The following is a 17551-nucleotide window of genomic DNA, read 5'->3' on the forward strand; positions in this document are numbered from 1 at the left end:
GACAGAAAGTACTTCAATACCTGTTTGCAACTCTTCCTCATCTCACCCCTGCCATCCCAAGAAAGGGGAAACCGCTACATAATCTAATGCACAGCATGTGAATCCAGAAAAGTGTTCATGCTGCAAAACGAAATGGTTACCAGTAGGAGTAGTTTTGGAGCTTGAACAGTTTTTTGGAATCACATGAGACCCACCCACCTCCCTAGAAATGAGGAAAGCAAACAGGTGTGACGAAGGTTGCGTAAAAGGAAGAAAAGAAACTTAAAACAGTAAAAGTAAATAAATACCCTTAATCACAAGAAGAAAGGGGAAAAAAGAATCCAAAGATGGCTACGACACATAAGAACTTCTGGGACACCGTCTGAAGTCACACAGGGACTAGACCGAGCACCATATGGTAGTCGACAATGCCCTACGAAAAGAAAAACTAGACCATTCCTTACCCGACCACTAGATGGCGGAATAATGCACAGCATGTGATTCCAGAAGTCTCTTCAAGTTGCAAAACTAATCCTACTGGTAAGTAACCATTTCAATATGTACTTCCACATCCCTTGTTAGTACCTCTGCATCGTGGTAGGAAACAAAATTATCAAGCAGTGTATAACCACCATATCAAGACAATTATCATTCTGTGACTAACTTTACAACAGGCAGAATTTGGTAGACTTCAGAATAGATACTACTGGGAAAGCGCTTGAGAAGAATGCCCTGCTCTTTCCTCACTGCCAGTTTTGTCATATCAGAGGTTCTCAAGAACAAATTTATAGTATGCAAATAAAGGAATTTGTGCTTGAATCATCCTTAACCGTGCAAAAGCCAAAATTTGCCAATCCTCCCAAGTGTTTCGTGGCATAGTGGAGTAGCTAACTGCTCACCAGAGGTATAGTGTTTTGGCTTCATGCCTAGTTCTGCATTTCAGGGTTCACATCTGGGATTCAAAGCCCATATGTTAAATATGCCATTTTATGGGCAACACCAAACTACAAGTAAGTACCAATCCTCTTTTGTAGAGGGAAAGGCCACAACTGTTAAATGTGTTCCAGCATGGGCAACAGATTCAGTATTCTCCTTGAAAAGGGAGCCATTGGGTAGCTGCTAGTACATTTGCAAGGTTAGGGAGTGTAGCCATTGTTCAGATATTTCCAGATATCATGAAAGTGATGTTTTACCTTAACAAACCATCGGGAACACAGCCCATTATTTTGACAAGAGTAGCTCTAAACCACGTGGCTATTAGTAATATCAGCAACTGCTATAAAATACTCAACCTTTGTCATTTTTTTCCTCAAACTAAATTTTATTGGATTTTTACATAAATCAACGATATGTCAACATGTAAGAATCAAACTTCCATAATTATAGTAGCATGCCATAGTAAAATATAGTTTCATACAGACAGTTAAGGTCATCCGTATATTCTTCCAATGTAATGTTAGACTGAGAGTTCCATAAAACAGGTCAAACATAAGACTCATTCTTGGAGTTAACCCATTTCTTCCACCCTCTCTCCCCGTTCCATTAACTAAAACTAAGAAACTGAGTCGAAATAAGAAAGTGATTAATTAACTGTGGTGCCCTGGATATATGGTCGTTATTAATGGATGCTCTAAGCTAGGGAAGAGTGTCCATTAGGAAACCTTGTCGAGGGGAAGGCAGTGATTTAGAACTGGAATAGATGTAATGCCCTTATCCGCGGGGAGCAGGCAATAAGTGGGAGACCCCTTGAAAGGTTTGTTATCAGTGGTCTCCATGCATATTCAATGTTTTTTAATCATCTCTAAAGATGTCTGCTGTTCGTTCCATTGTGGGTGCTTGCCACAATCGTACATGACATTGTGTCAACGCTGGAGCCCCTTTCTTTTTCCAAGCTGCAGCTGTCGCCAATTTCACTTCTCCCAGACACAGTCACGTTATGGCCCTATCACTTCTGGTTTGGTATTTCAAACAGTCATCTCGTATACCTAACAAGGTAACTCAGGAGTTTCTGGAGTCTGGTATCCCAACATATCTTTCATCTGTGCCAGAATTTCTGGCCAGAACGGTTGAATTGTCGGGCGTTCCCACCAAATGTGGCGAAAATCGCCTACAAGGCCACAGCCTCTCCAACCTAGGTCAGAGATTTCGGGAAATACCTTCTTTAATTCTGTAGGATATAGATACCAATCGTAAAATATCCTATAATGGCCTTCTCTCATGCCCAGAGAGTGATTACTTTTTGGGACGTCCTTCCAAAGTGTCTTCCATTTCCCCTCTGCTATTTCCTTCCCTAGAGAGAGTTCCCAAAAGGTGATGTGTCTTGGCTGTAGGGTGTGTATCGTAGTGAGTATAAAGTTGTACAAGAAAGTAACGTGCCTCTAGAGATGCCTGCCCTTTTAACAAATTGTTCTATGTGTGTGAGTTCTCTCGTAGCCGCTTCTCTAACCTCCAGGATTAATGCCCAATGCTTCATTTGTAGATAATGAAAATGTTCGGTGTTGGAGGTGAAAGTTGCATTTTTCAAAGGTGAAGATATCCCAATTGGGAAACAGGTCTCATAATTTAAGGCAGTCCCCCACTTGCCAAGCATCAAACGAACCAGGCTGTAGGGCTGGTGGAAATGCCAGGTTATAATGGATTGGCGTAAACAGGGATGGAAACGTTGTCCATTTAGCTGTCTTACCGACTTTGTCCCGTATAGTAAGTAGTTTTTGTGGGAGTATTCAAGTATGCATTTGGTGGGCGTTCTTTATGTTTCCAGAGAACTTCTCGTATGACTCTACCTACTATCGCTCTATTCATGTCTAACCAATGTTTATCTGATTCTCGTAAAGATCATTCAGAGATGACTCTGAGTTGGGCTGCCTGATAGTAAAGGTAGAAATCTGGCAAGGCCTTTCCCCCTTCCGTCTTTGGTTGCTTAAGTAATTTAACAGGTCAATCCGAAGGGTTTGGAAAAGATATAAAAATGTTGGTAGAACCCTCGTCGTAATAGCATGTATTCGACCGTGTCATGAAATATACATAGGTGCCCATCTTTTAAGATCGTTATTTAATTGTTGTAGGAGGGAAGTGTAATTAGCCAGATACAGGGCTGGCAATTTAGGACTGATCTTTATTAACAGGTACGTGATGTGTTTCTTTTCACTTTGAAAGGGAGTCCCAGTTACTAATGCTGCAATTTCTGTGTCTGTTAAGGTCAAGTTAAGCAGGTAGGATTTAGTTAAGTTAACACGGAGGCCTGCAATTGCTTCAAAAGACCGAGCTGTGTCTGTAGGGCTGATAGAGCGCCCTGTGGTGTGGCAAGTGACAGCAGATCATCATCAGCAGCAAATAGTGATATTTTGTGCTCTACTGAGCTGAAGAGGATGCCTTTGATATCAGGAGTGGCACGTATTTTTGCTGCTAGTGGTTCTATGCTCAGTTCCAAAAGTAGCAGAGAAAGGTGGCATCCCTGCCTTGTTGCTCTTCCTAGATGGAAGAACTTTGAGTGCATCCATTGACTGAATCTTTAGAGCGATGCATTGCATGGTTGGCACGAAGCATAGCTATAAAGCTATCGCAAAAGCCAAATCTTTTGAGTGTTTGAAATAAAAAGAAATGGCCAGGCCACCCAATCACACTCTTGGTTGATTTCGCAATCAGGTGATGTACCCTCCTAATATTATCATGAGTATGTCTTGCTTTAATAAAGCCCAGGTGGATTAAATCTGACATCATATTTTCTGATTGTGTGGCCAAAATTTTGGAGTACAGCTTGCCACCGAAGTTCAATAAGGTGATCGGTCTATAGGAGCTACAAAGTTGGAGATCTTTTCCTGGTTTAGGTATCACGGTCACGAGGGCCTCGCTCATCGAAGGTATAACTGCCTGCCATTTCTCTATATAGTTAAAAAGGTGAATTAAGTGCTAAATGTCTTATAGAATTGAGCAGTGATGCCAGCCGGACCTGGTGATTTATGGAGTTTCTGGGATTTGATAACCTGTCGTACTTCCTCGACTTTGATAGGTTCTCCTAAGTATTCATTTTGAGCTGGTGTCACCTGGGGGAGGTCTACTAAGTTGAGGTAGTAGAGTTGTGCATGCGTGTCTGTTTGTTTTGCTTCATATAAGTGTTCATAGAAATTACCAACTTCGTGTGCCTTCGCTTCCTCAGAGCTCTCAAGTTCCCCTGACTCCCTCGGATATTCTTTTTTTCTCATGATCCTAAGTTACCTCTCTAAGTGCGCTCCCACCTTATTGCCATGCTCATAAAATGTATGTTTTAAGAGTGACAATGTTAATGCCACTCCGTTAGGGTAGATCGCATTCAGTTTCCCTTTTAGTGTAGTTACTTTCAGCTGAAGGATTAGCAATGGGTTTGCCTTGTGTGCCTGTTCAAGAGTCCTCAATTCCCCCTCTAACTGTAGCTTTTCTTGTTTTCTCTGTTTACTAAGTGTTCAAATAAGCGCTAAACACGTGCCTCTCAGAACCGTTTTGAATGCGTCCCAATTATTCAAGGGAGTGGTTTCTTATGGGCAGTTTAATTGGAAATATTCCCTGATAGCTTTCCTAAGGTCATCCCTCGAAAGTCTATCTCTCACTAATGAGTTAGGAAAGAGCCATAGGGCAGCTTTCCGTGGAGGCGCATTCCAGTCTAGAATTACTGAGATCAGTGCATGATCGGATATCGTGATGGGATGAATATGTGCCGCTCTCAGGTCGGAAACTATTGTCCTACTAAGGAAGGTATAATCTAATCAAGAGTATGTACGGTGAGTATGCAAGTAAAAGGTGTAGTATTTAGTGTTGAGGTGAAGGGTTCTCCAGGTGTTGACAATTCCTATGTCTCAAATTGCCTGTTTTAATGCTTTCAAAAAGCTACATTTGGGAGATGTATGTGGATAACTACTGTCCATCCCTTAAAGCCAAGTCAAATTAAAATCTCCCTTCACTAATATTTTCCCCTCTGCAAATCCTCCCACCAGGGTTAGTAGCGAGTGAATAAAGGTCACCTGACTAGTGTTAGGTGCATAGACTGAAGCAAATGTGCACAATTTCCCTCTAATACAACCTTTCACCAATACCAGTCCACCTTCTTTGTCTGTCTTATATCCCTCCTACTGAAATGTTTAGGAGGAATGAAATAGCAATGCTACCCCGTTATGTTTCGTCGATGCAGAGGACCAATAAACCAAAATATAGTGGTTGTGTTTTAATCTGTGGTCCTCTGATCTTTTGAGGTGGGTCTCTTGTAGGCCACAACACTGTAATGTTAGTCCAGTAGATATTTCCAGACTTGGTGGTGTTTAAATGAGGAATTTAGTCCCTGTACATTCCATGATCGGGTGGTGATCATTTCATTGACTGTGGGTGTTTGATTCACCACTTGTGAGGACCCAGCCAGAGCAGCACGCTTTCTGCCTCTTTGTCTCGTCTCCCTATCATTGCCACTCACTTCGCCTCTCCCAAAAACTCAATAAGAGCAATGTTACTTCGATTACCCTTCTCTAAGAGCCTAATTGAACCCCAGTCAGGCACCTGAAAATGAAGCTACAAAACCCCTCATTTAGAAACCATCGGGACAACTGGTCCCCAAGTAAAGTTAACATATAAGCACGGATACATTACATGAGGCAAATTGTTTGAAGACCTCTATAATGTCACATAATTCGTGTGAGTTATTAAGGCCTTTGCAGAGCCATAATTATGGTTCTATGAGGGTTCCACGGTCCTCCTGAAATCTTGCTATGGTGGAGCTGTCTAGGGGCATACTTCCTATCCATGAAGAGACTGATTGAATGTGGCCTGTGGTCATTGCAATTATCAAATTGTCTGTCGCAGTCGTCACATTGGGCTTAGTGCCCAGGGCGGAAAATAGTCCGGCTGAGCCATCTTTGCCGGATCGTCAGCGTTTCCCCTGAATTCGTTAGAGTCATTAGTAGAGCAAGGAGGGTCTCCTTCGCGTCCAATGGTACCTTTCTTCGAGGCACTTGGTTCCTCTCCGAATTGTTGCTATTTTGGACTAGATATATCTAAAAACTCCATGGCTTCTGCAAGATTGGTTACATGGTGGGATTTGTTGTAATCAAATGCAAGGCCGAAAGTGTAAGTCAGTCTGTACTTAATGGGTTCTCGTCGAAGTTAGTCTGTTACTGGTCGGAATGTTTCATCGCGAGTTAACTTTGCTTGGGCTACATCTTAATATAAGGAGCATGAAGAGCCCTGGCTACTTGAAGAATAGCCTCTTTCACCTTGAACAAATGTAGTTTCACCAGTATATCTTGTGGGCTCCTCTCTTCCCCTGCTACTGGCCTCATTACTCGATGCAGCCTCTCTAGCTTGATTTTCATCTACGACTTTCCGAGTACTTTTGAAAACAGGCTTATCATAAAGGCTTTGAGGTCTACTGTCTCCACTCCTTCTCCAGGTCCCTTATTCTAATGTTATCTCTGCAGGACCGTTCTTCAGTATAGAGACTTTTAACTGTGAGCAGAGGGATTCTGTGAGGCCTTCCGTTTGAGTGTGCTGTTCCAGATCTACTGCTTTGGTTTCTAAATCCATCACCCTTGTACCTACTTAATCAATGTCTTGCAGGAGGGTGTTTAGTTTACCGTTCAAGTCTGCTTTTAATGTTTCGAGGGAGGACGGCAGGTTGGTCTTTAGTTCTTCTCGGAGTTCTTTTTTAAATTCTCGTGGTGGGGCTAGCAGCTCATCCTTCATGAGAGCTATGGTATAGCTTTTCGCAGTTGTTACCTGATTATCCAGTGCCTCTACCTTGTTAAGGTAACTGGAGACACTGTTGTTTTTCAGTTTCAGAAAGGTAAGTATATATGCTGTGTGGGGGGGCCAGTAGAGTACTCCTTAGTTGATATGGGTCCTGCTACATGTGTTTTATTGTCTCTTGTGTCTGCAGATAGGTTGTGTGCAGGGATGGCTAGGCTGTTTCTCTGGGCGCAGTTAATTTGTGGGTCTACTCTTTACAAATGAGATTTGGTCACAGCCTGGGCGTAGTTGCTTCTTTGTTCCTACTGGCTGCAGGTACACAATTACCATCCCTCATGCCCGTGGGCTGCGGCCCACCAACGGGTAATTCTCCAGTGATATAGTCACTGTGAAAGGGCCCAGCCAATCCCAGAGTTATTGAGTTTACTTTGTGCCTCCCCTACAGCATACCGGAGGGAGTCTTTCTCATAGAAGGAGTTTTAGGGACTCTAGTGTCCCTTCCGTTTGAGGTGCTGCTTTTATGGTCCGCTCAAAGCAGCTATCTGATCATCTGGGTGTAGGCCTCTGGAAAATTCTACATGCCATTCACCCCCTCACGAAACTCGCTGGCGCCACCATTTTAAGATCAGGCTTGGCTGTGTTATTAATTCCCTTCTCTAATTTCCCGGTGGGCAGTTTGTAGTCACCTTACCGGACTGTGCCATAGTCTCTGTTGCGTATCTTGTTCCATTGACCATAACGCAGTCTGTTACTCCACCAGTACTCAAGCCATCTACATGGTCTGGGAACTCTGCGAGCAATGCTTGGCTCCCTGGACTGCCTCAGAAGGGAGATGCTTCCATTGTGTCCAAGACAAATTGGACTGCAATCCGCTCCCATCCGACATCTTCTCAGCGCTAAATCTGTCCCCCAGTTGCCATCGGTAATTCTATAGGATCACATTAGCCCTGAGTATTTATTTGTGCTAAATAATTTAATCAGGCCTTTAGTCTGCAAATCAATGGCAGCAAAGCTTCAATGGATTTCTTCCACCTGGCCACCTTGGCTGGCCACGCCCTAACCTTTGTAACTTTAAAACAAACATCATTGCATTTCCACTCCACAGACAATTAGGTAACATAAATGAATGGGAGCTTGACCAGGTTGATGATGAACAGCATATTTGCTCATAGGTTTATCTTACAATTGAAGTATTTGCTACCCATTATCACAAAAAAATGTCTAAATCACATTCCCGTTGCCCACAGCCACATTTGCCTATGGATCCTGTACATATCACAAATGGTGGTTAACCAGGAATGCTGTTGTGTTTCAATCTCTCACATGGGGCATGTCCTCTGTGTTTCTCTCAATGCACCAAATTGGCAACAGCAGAAAAAAACATATTGCCAAAGGTCATGTACCCACAAAACACGCATCAAGTCTGTCATCCGAGCACAAAGTCACTGAACTTGTCAGACTGAAATCGTATAATTTGTCTGTCTAAATCCCACCTAAATATGCATCGCTGTCATGAAGTAGGCTTGAAAACGGCTGCAGGGTTCGATGATGGTTCAAATTCAAAATATTCCTATACTTGTTATCTTGGACAGTAATTGTCAACTTAGTTTCCACAGACTTGGTACCTGGATATGACCCTAGCCTGGTTAATGTTGCTGCATTTTGCCCAAATTCATACTTATTCTTGAACATAGGGTTCTTAATTGCCATTACTTCAGTAAGAAGGGTAATCAAATTGAAGCATTGACTATTGGAGAACCTTACTTTCAGGTAGATTGCACTAAGGAGTATTTTGTGTACTCGTTCACAAATTATTCATAAAGACCTTTCATATTTTTACATTATGAAACAATTCATTCTTCTTTCTTTCATCACAACTGGCAACAGAAATGAACTTGCGTTTGGATATATAACTTTACTTTTTAGAGCCAAAGTCCTTTTAACTAGATGAAAATTGCATGATTGCTCTTATTGGCAATATGTCATTATTAGACCTATGTGGAGCAGCTACATGGTCATATGTTCCCATGTTTACAAAACATTAGACAAGAGACTGCATGAGGGCAGCCTATGTTAAAGCTTCTGTCAGTTGTACAAACCCATTGCCAGAGGTGGGGCATTACTGGTCATTTCCTCTAACAGTTTCGCACCTGGAAGCTATTTTGCAATAAGATGTTACCTCTCAGGTGTAAAGTAATGTTGCAACATTTTACTCTATCTTACCTAAATTATATTCCTCACAGTTGGCTGTGAGAAAGTGGCTCTGTATATACTGTTCCCAAATAGGTACAGTGTGTACAGAGTCCACAGTCCCCAGAGGTTTGGCAGAGGTTAAAATTAGATATAACCTTACTCTCTAAAGTGGTAGCTTGGTCGAGCAGTAAGGCAGTATCAGAGGACAGCGTAAAGCATTTGTTGTACACACTCAGTCAGCAAATGGTCTCACACACTCAAGAACTGAACTCTAGGCCAATGGTTTATATAAAAAATATATGCTTGTTTTATTTTAGAACCAATAATAGGTATCAAAATATACTTTCTCAGAATGAGATGCTTTAATTAAATACTTTGCAATAGGCAATTGACTTTTGCAGATAATAGTTAGTTTTGTTGCAATAGGCAACACAATTTCAAACACAATAATACATTGAGCTCAATGTAAATTTTAAGTTATTTGCAATTGATTACTTTCAGGATTACTTTTCTTACTCCAGGACTGGATCCTAGATTCAGTCCTGGGACAGTTCTTGGAAACAAGTGAGTAAATTCGTTTTAGTTACTGTTGTGATTTTTAAGCAATATTTTGCTATTTTAAAAGTTGACACTTAAAAACTTTTGCTAATCAAATTACCAATGTTATCCTATAGAAGGAAATTCACTTAGCAGGTAAGTGGGAATTATGGTTACTTTTTCTAGGTCAGTGTTGGATCCTAGATCCAGCACTAGTGTATCACCTGTAACCAGTTGAGAAACTGCGTTTAAGTTACACAGGCGATTTTTAAGGAATATTTATAAGTTTGCAAAATCGACAGAAGAAATTTCATAGAAAAACAGTCAATGGTTCCCTGTGGAAGAAAATTCAAGTTACGGGTAAAGTATGTTCTCGTTACATTTGTAATCCAGGGCTGGGCTCCTAGGCTCAGTACTGGGACCTCTGTCTAAAACAGGTAAGTAATTATGTTTTAACAGTTGGAACGATTTTTAAAGAATATTTGTAGTTTGCAAAAATCGACACTTGGAAGAAATTTCACAGAAAAACAGTCAATGATTTCCTATGGAAGAAAATTGGGTTAGTGGTAAGTGCGGTTGTGAGTACTTTTCAGGGTCAGTGCTGGGCACCAAGATCCAGCACTGGGATCTCTCCTAATAGCAGGTGAGTATTTCAGTTTTCGTAACTGTGTTGATTTTAGGTGAATATTTTAAGTTTTAGAAACTCCACACTAAGAAGAAATTTCAGAAGAAACCAGTCAATGTTACCCTATGGAAGAAAAGTGAGTTATCGGCTTTTGGGTAAGTACTCGACTGGCAGAGTTAAGGTTCTGGACACAGACTCGGGGGTCTCCCAGGGTCACGTTGGTACAGTTGTTACACACTCAGCGGCACTGGGGCGGCCGGGTGCAGAGTGAGTTAGGCCCAATGTTATCACATGGGAGGCAGGGGGGCCTTGGTTGGTGGCTGCTGATTAGAAGGCCACGCGGCTGTGGGAGCTGGGCTCCTGGTCACTTGCTCAGGGCAAATGGGGAAGTAGGTAGGAGTAGAAGTTGCACTGCCAGGGCCACTCGGGCGGCTGGGTGCACGGTGCTTTTGAGCCTTCGGGCGCTCGTTGGATTTCAATGGGAAAGCTCAAGGACGAACAAAGGCTGCAAGCTCAGGGGACGAAGATTCTTCGGGTGCCACCACCACTTCAAGAGGTAAGTTGAATAGTTGGAGGATAGGTAGGTACCCAGGAGTCGGGCACAGGGGGCCGCTGGGTGCCAGGTGCAGGGGTGCCTTTTGATGTCTGGAAATCTTACCCTCTGTTGATCGCGGTTGGGGGGGTCCCTGGTTCTGAGGCTGCAGGCATCGTCAGGAGCGTCGAGGTGGGTCCTTGGGTGCCAAATTCGGGGTCCCAGTCGCCAGGGGGACATCCTAGGGGTCTTTGTCCACTCCGGCACAGGCCAGGCTTGGCGGGTGCAGAGTGTGCAGTGTTTGCGGTTCCGGGCTGATGCCAGGGGTGAGAAACTTGCTTTGAGCAGAGCCACTACTCATGGGAGTCCCAGATGCTCAGAGTCACAAGGTAGCCAGGTCCTCCGGGGTTTGTGAGGTTGCTGGCCACAGGAGGTGCCGGGATTTAGCAGGAGCAGGTTCGAGGGTCGACAGGCCAGTAGGGCTGGGGCCAAAGCAGTTGGTGTCTTCCTCTTCTTAGCAGCTACATGGCAGGTCTTCTTTCTTCTTTGCTTTTTCAGAATCTGGAATCTTAAGAAGGAAGGTTCAGGGTGCCCCTAAATACTAGATTTAGGGGCGTTACAGGTAGGTAAAGGGCAGCGACCAATGGGTCCCTGCCCTGGGGTGGGTACACCCCCTATTCTGCCACTCTCCTGTGGGAGGGGGGCAGTAGCCTAGTCCTGATTACGTAGAGCTTCCCATCTTCAAGATGGTGAGAGCCCGGAGATGTGCTTCACCTCGCCTCCCCCACCTGAGGGGTGGGGTTGGCAGAGGCTGGCACATCCCGTGTCCTTACTTGGGGTTTCCGGCCAGTCTTCCCGCCAGAGTGGGGGTCAGAACCGGTGGGGGCCATTTGCTGAGTACAGCAAGTGGCCTGGAGAAGCTCACAAAGGCAGCATGCCTTTGAAGCTTCCCCCTTGCTCTTCCTGGGGGCGGCGACCTAGCACCTTGCCCAGGATGTGCATTGTTACAGGTCCAGCAACATTTCTGCTGTGTGGCAGCCTAGGCAGCCTCTCAGACAAGACGTGGATTGTAGGTTAGGTTTCACGGGGCATATCTAAGATGCCCTCTGTAGTGCTTCGTACATTAAATCCCACACTGGCATCAGTGCAGGTTTAATGTGCTGAGAAGTTTGATACCAAACTTCTCAGTCTACAGTGTTGCCATAATGGTGCTGTGGAGTTTGTGTTTGACGAGCTCTCAGCACCATATACTCTTAAATGGCAGCACTGCACTTACAGTGCCCAGGAATGGACCTGGGTACTGTAGGGGCAGAGGGCTCATGCTCCTGTGCCCACACCACTGGCATAGGGCACCCATCTAGAGGGGTGGCTGATGTATGGCAGGACAGTGTAGGTTGTGGGCATGGCACACAGGTATGTGTGCCATGTTTACTCTTTGTTTTGTCTTGTACCCAGACACTCAGCCTAGTTTGTGTTAGGGTACAGGGCCTCTAAGGGTGGCACAATAAGTGCTGCAGCCCATAGAGGCCTTCCCTGGTCACAAGGCCCTGGGTACCTAGGGTACCATTTACCAGGGGCTGACATGTGGCCAGGGTTTGCCGTTTTAGGTTTTAGGAAAGGAACATAGTCCCTGGGTACCTGATTGGCAGGAGTCCAGGGCACACTCAGTCAAAGTACATTCAGCAATTCAGCAAAAAGTGGGGGCATACTATGCAAGAAAGATGGCACTTTATCACATTGGCCAACAGGGAAAATAGCATTTAAAGATATAGGCTATGTTGTGGGTTTGAACAGCTCATGACTCGTTAGAAATGGGGGTCTCTAGTTGGCAGAGGCTTGCACCCTAAGTAGGGACCCTTATTCTAGTCCAGGTAAGGGAGTTACACACCCAAGATAACCCCTGCTCAACCCCTTGGTAGCTTGGTACGAGCATTCAGGCTTATCTCAGAGGCAATGTGTAAAGCATTTGTACATAGACACATAGTAACACAGTAAAAACACTACAAATGGTCACCACACCAGTTTAGAAAAATAACCAACCTTTAGCTGAATAAAACATGACCAAAACAATGAAGATCCAAACGATGGATGCTTCACCTTTTGGTGCAAAACACCTAGGATGCGTCAAAATCAATAACGAATACGGGCGCAGGGGAAATGTGGTGCCGAAAACAAAGCAATGCAGCGATTCCTCACTCTGAGGGGAGGTGATGCGTCGATTCCTTACTGCCAAAGGAGGTGATGTGTCGATTCCTTGCCGTCTGGGGAGGTGATGCATCGATTCCCTTCTACGAGGGGAGTTGATGCTTCGAGTTTCAGACACGCTGCCTCGGTTCCTTACTGCTGGGCAACGTCAAAGACTTGGCACACAGGTACGATGCGTAGAAAATCTGGTCACGCTGCGTCAATGCAGTGGCAGCAAAACAGGCGCTGCGTTGATTTCTCAGCCGAGATGCAGGTCATATGTCGAAACTTCAACCGCACAGCAGAGTCTGTGTCGGAGTCTGAGTGGGTGTCTTGGATGTCAGAGACATGGTGCTCAGTATTCGGGCCGCGGCAATCTTCAGGGCAGGCGGTACGTCAATTCTTCTGTTGCACCGTGGTGATGCGGTGCTTTTTCAACAGCACGGCAAGCTAGTGGCGGGAAAAACAGGCGCTGAAGACTGGTATGTGGATTTTCTGACTTTCTTGCAGCAGAATCCACCTACAAGGGCCCACAACTGGATTTGGCACTACGTGGCAGGTCCGAACTCCCAGCAGAGAAGTTCTGGGGCTGCAGATTAAGTCTTTAATGGCAATGAGAATTTTTAACAGGAGGCAAGCATGCACAAGCCCTTAGAGAACCTTGGCAAGCAGGATGAAAACAAAGTGTAGTCCTTTCACTCTCCCAAGACAGAAGCAGCAAGCAGTAAGCCAGCAACAAGCAGAGTGTTAGTTCCCCTCCTACAGCTTCTCCAGCTAGTCTTCTTGGCAGAATTTCATCTTACTCCAGAAGTGTTCTGAAGTTATGGTGTCACAACTCTAGTACCAGACCAAGCTCCACAAACACACTACAGAGAGTGGAAACGGCTTTGTGTGAGTACAGGCACAGCCCTATTCAGGCGTCAGTGTCAACTCCTACCATCACTCTAGCTCAGGAAGGAGCGTAGGTGTGACCTCCATATCCTGATGGCCCATCACCAGGCTGAATGGCTATCAGGATATGCAGGGAACACCTCCGCTCCTTTTGTTTGACTGTCTAGTGTGAATACACATACAGCCCAACTGTCAGTCTAAACCAGACGTGGATTCTAGAGGCAGGCAGGGGCACAGAATGTTAAAGCATGAAAATGCCCACTTTCTAAAAGTGACTTTTTCAAACATGCAATTTAAAAACTAACTTCACAAAAAAGATGCGTTTTTTAATTGAGAGTTTAGGGATTCCAAATCTCTATCTCTTCCCGGTTGAAAGTTACACCTGTAAGAAGTCACAAGGCAGCTCCAATTATTACCTATGGGAGATATAGTCCTTGCAATAGTGAAACACTAAATATTCAGTATTTCAGGACATGTTAAACACACAAGTACAAGTTCCTGGGCCAACTTAGTGGAGCCTGAAATGTAGAAAAAGCGAAGGTTTGGGCCTGATAAGTGGGTTCACTTGCCAGGTCGACATGGCAGTTTAATTCTGCACTCACCGACACTGCAGTGGCAGGTCTGAGACATGGTTTCAGGGCTACTTATGAGTTTGGCACTGTCAGTGCTACAGGCCCCAGGCACACAGAGTGCGTTGTACTAGGGAATTACCAGTAAATCAAATCATGGATAACTAATCCTAAATACAGTCCTAAAGCCAACAAAAAGAGGTCAGAAGAAATAGGAGGAAGAAGGCAAATGGTTTGGGGCTAACCCTACAAAAAGGGCCAGGTCCAACACTCGTGTACAGACTATACCCTGAAAAAGTCTCCGGGTGAAAAACTATTACAGTTAAGCAGTTAATTCCTTATGTTTCTCATACAAATACCGTGAAGACAACACCAAGTCATACTGGACACTGTACAGTGCAGAATAAAATATTCATTTTTATGAAGAATTGTTGGTGCATGTGGAATAGGCGTGGGATGTTCAGCTTTTCTTAATATCAAATATGTTCACAAGGAGAAATAAGAGGAAGCATATACTAATAAAACACAAATAAAAATAGCTCTCCATGCAGCATATAGGCAGTGGATTATATGCAAACTCTTTAGCTGTTTAATGTCACCTTCAAAGAAATACAGAATCCATAGTGCTCATTGACACCTCAAATCCATCTTAACTGCCGAGTGCATGCTCTGCTTTAGTTTTCCCATTTACCCATAATGTATTTTTGTGTGTAAATATATTTTCCAGTCAGGAACAGCAACAAAGAAAAGAGGTTCTGTGACCATTACTGCCTGACCAGTAGTTAAATTCCAATATTTTAGGGCAAGAACTCAAAGCGTGCATGAAATGTGTTTTTTTGGTAAAGAGTAATCCAACGTATCTCTTAAGTCCTTAAGGTTACCTTGAGTAAATGGAATTTTATTTTTTGAGCCCCAGTATTATCGGGCTCTCCACAGCCTCAATTCTTAAGAACTGGAATATGTCATCTTGTTGACAGTCTTTCAGAATCCGACCTTTTCTTATGAACCCTATGTGTTAAGGAATTGTAGTATAGTTTTATGTAAAATGGTTAGAATTGTGTTTGTTGTGCAAAAAGGTATGTGGCAGCCTTTTCATTTGATGTCATATTTGTATCTAATTTGTGTTGTCTAGAAATGGCAAAATGCTGACTTCAATGGAAAGTTCAAACTTCCAATGAGGAATGAGTTTATTCCAACTAATTTTGAAATCTTGCCACTGGAAAAGGATGCATCACCTTACCCTACCCTTGTCAAGGTAAGAATCTATTGGCATTTATTTATCTGTTTTTCTTAGTGATGATAGTTTCTCTTAATATTCAATAAATGTCTTTTTGGGGATGCCCAAAACAGACTATTTTATGATTGAAACTTAACCCAAATGTGTTTACTATGTTAAACAACAGGGGTCCAATTTACAAATGCATTGTCAGTGGTAAACGTACATTTACTTATGAAAATGTCTGGATCTTTGCTGTAGAGAAGAGTAGGCATTAATCTTCTTCCAGGACAGGAAGCTGAACTGAAACCCCAACAACCTTCTTGAAAGTGTTTGTGAAGAGATTTATCAACAGATGTTTTTGTGGATGATGATGAAAGGAAATTTATAATGCGCTACTTTGCCCGAAGACGTCAAGGCGCAACTGATGGAAAAACAATCAGCCAGAATGAATGGATGAAAAAGGGAGGAATTTGCTGTTGCGCAGTGGGCTGCTTTCCCCAATGTGGAAATGTACTGTGTAAGCTTCCATATTGGAAAATGCACATACTTGAAAAAAGTCATGTGTATTTTTTCAAGAGAGCATTTGGAAACCTGCTTGCAGCACTGCTTTGTTGGCATGAGCCTAGAAAGGTATGTGAATTGGGGAAAAAATGTTTAAAAGCGTTGGAAGGCTTTCCAGGGAGAAGGTGGTTTTGGACGTACTCCTTAGAAGTTTCACTTGTCTATTTAGGCTAATGAAGTTGATAAAAATGGGAGGCAGTGCACTTGGATATAACCTTACTATTACGGAATATTGTATAAATGCTTTTTGCTGTGTTAAGCTGTATAATGACAACGTGGGATTCTCATTTGAAGACCGCTGTCTCTTTACAGTACTATGGCTCCATTTTAAAAGACCACAGTATTGCAGAGTAAAATTAGTTTTGAGCCAAAATGTATGTTATGTCCTAGTGTATAGATCTTTGTGATTCATTAAATGCCATTTTATGAAGTAATCCACAAAATTGTTCTTTACAGTAAGCATAGCCAAGTAATAAGCCATTTGTAAAGTGCTTTGTGAGCATTGTTTGCATTTTTCGTACTAAGCTTAACATTCCACTGTCCCCTCCCCAAGCCCTCAGTGCTTGGGGAGGGGATATTTCTTTTCATTTACACTATTAATTCACACAATTTCCTTTCCAAGCATAACTGGTCATCGGGAGAGGAGGGATTGTCTTCCCACATAGGGTTAGCCGCAGGCCAGACCCTTTGGCCAATGCAGCGCACAGCCTAAGCCCATGCGTATAAAGGGGCTGAGCAACCGCAGAGGTTGGGTTTTGTAATGATATCTTAATTTACTTTAGGATTTAAAAAAAAAAAAAAATTACTGAGAAAAAAAAAGGTTAAAGTAACGTTTTAGTTGGGTAAAAATGTTAATTGCAACCTCATGTTTTAAACTAAAAAAACACTGACATTTACCAGTAATAGTTTACTGAACCTACTATACTTTGCTTCTCTAGAAGCCCGGTTATATCATATCACTCCTGAAATGTTCAAAGACACTCATGGCCAGCTTGGGATCTCAGACCTTTTTAGGTCTCGCCTACGCAGCGGGCATGCACTGCATAGGAGACCTTTAGCCGTCGTGCAGCTCTTTTTCAAATCACATACTCGTGCTTGTGGCGGTATACACCTTGCGGGAGTGCGCAGCGGCGCGCCACAAGAATGAGTATGTGCTTTGAAAAAGAACACACTGCGCGCACACGCATGCACCGCATTGCTTTTAAATTTCAGCCTTTTATCCATCAGCAAATGCCATTACCTTCTGAGTGTGGTAACATTAACCCATTACGATGTCACCCAGCAGTCATCTAAAAGAGTGTTACAATATAATTGTGTTAGCTGTTTCGGTGAAGGGGCATGCTTCTTTAATATGTATTATGAACACGCAGCGGATAACTCGTGCATTGGTCAGTTTTAAAAGGGAGAACATCTAGTCCGTGTGTGCTGCATCACCGTTCACCGAGTAAACAACACTTCTCAAATAAAACTGCTGTCAGGTACAGGTCTTCCCATATTTCACTTTAGTGAGGTAACGTTAAATGAGAGTTAGTCCAGCCCTGTCACTTGACCTTTTG

The 17551-nt window shown here is 43.4% G+C and overlaps 1 protein-coding gene across 4 annotated transcripts in view; it reads left to right on the forward strand.

Annotated features, from left to right (window-relative positions):
* IDE (insulin degrading enzyme) overlaps positions 1 to 17551 on the forward strand; it is a 1118175-nt gene that overhangs the window by 606506 nt on the left and 494118 nt on the right. For all 4 annotated transcript variants that reach the window (XM_085606153.1, XM_085606152.1, XM_085606150.1 and 1 more), the window contains exon 13: positions 15348 to 15470. In XM_085606153.1, coding sequence (XP_085462279.1) covers positions 15348 to 15470 — 123 coding nt within the window. The remainder of the gene's footprint in view (positions 1 to 15347; positions 15471 to 17551) is intronic.

Source organism: Triturus cristatus, chromosome 1_2 (assembly GCF_964204655.1).
Source record: "Triturus cristatus chromosome 1_2, aTriCri1.1, whole genome shotgun sequence".
Lineage (NCBI taxonomy): Eukaryota > Metazoa > Chordata > Amphibia > Caudata > Salamandridae > Triturus > Triturus cristatus.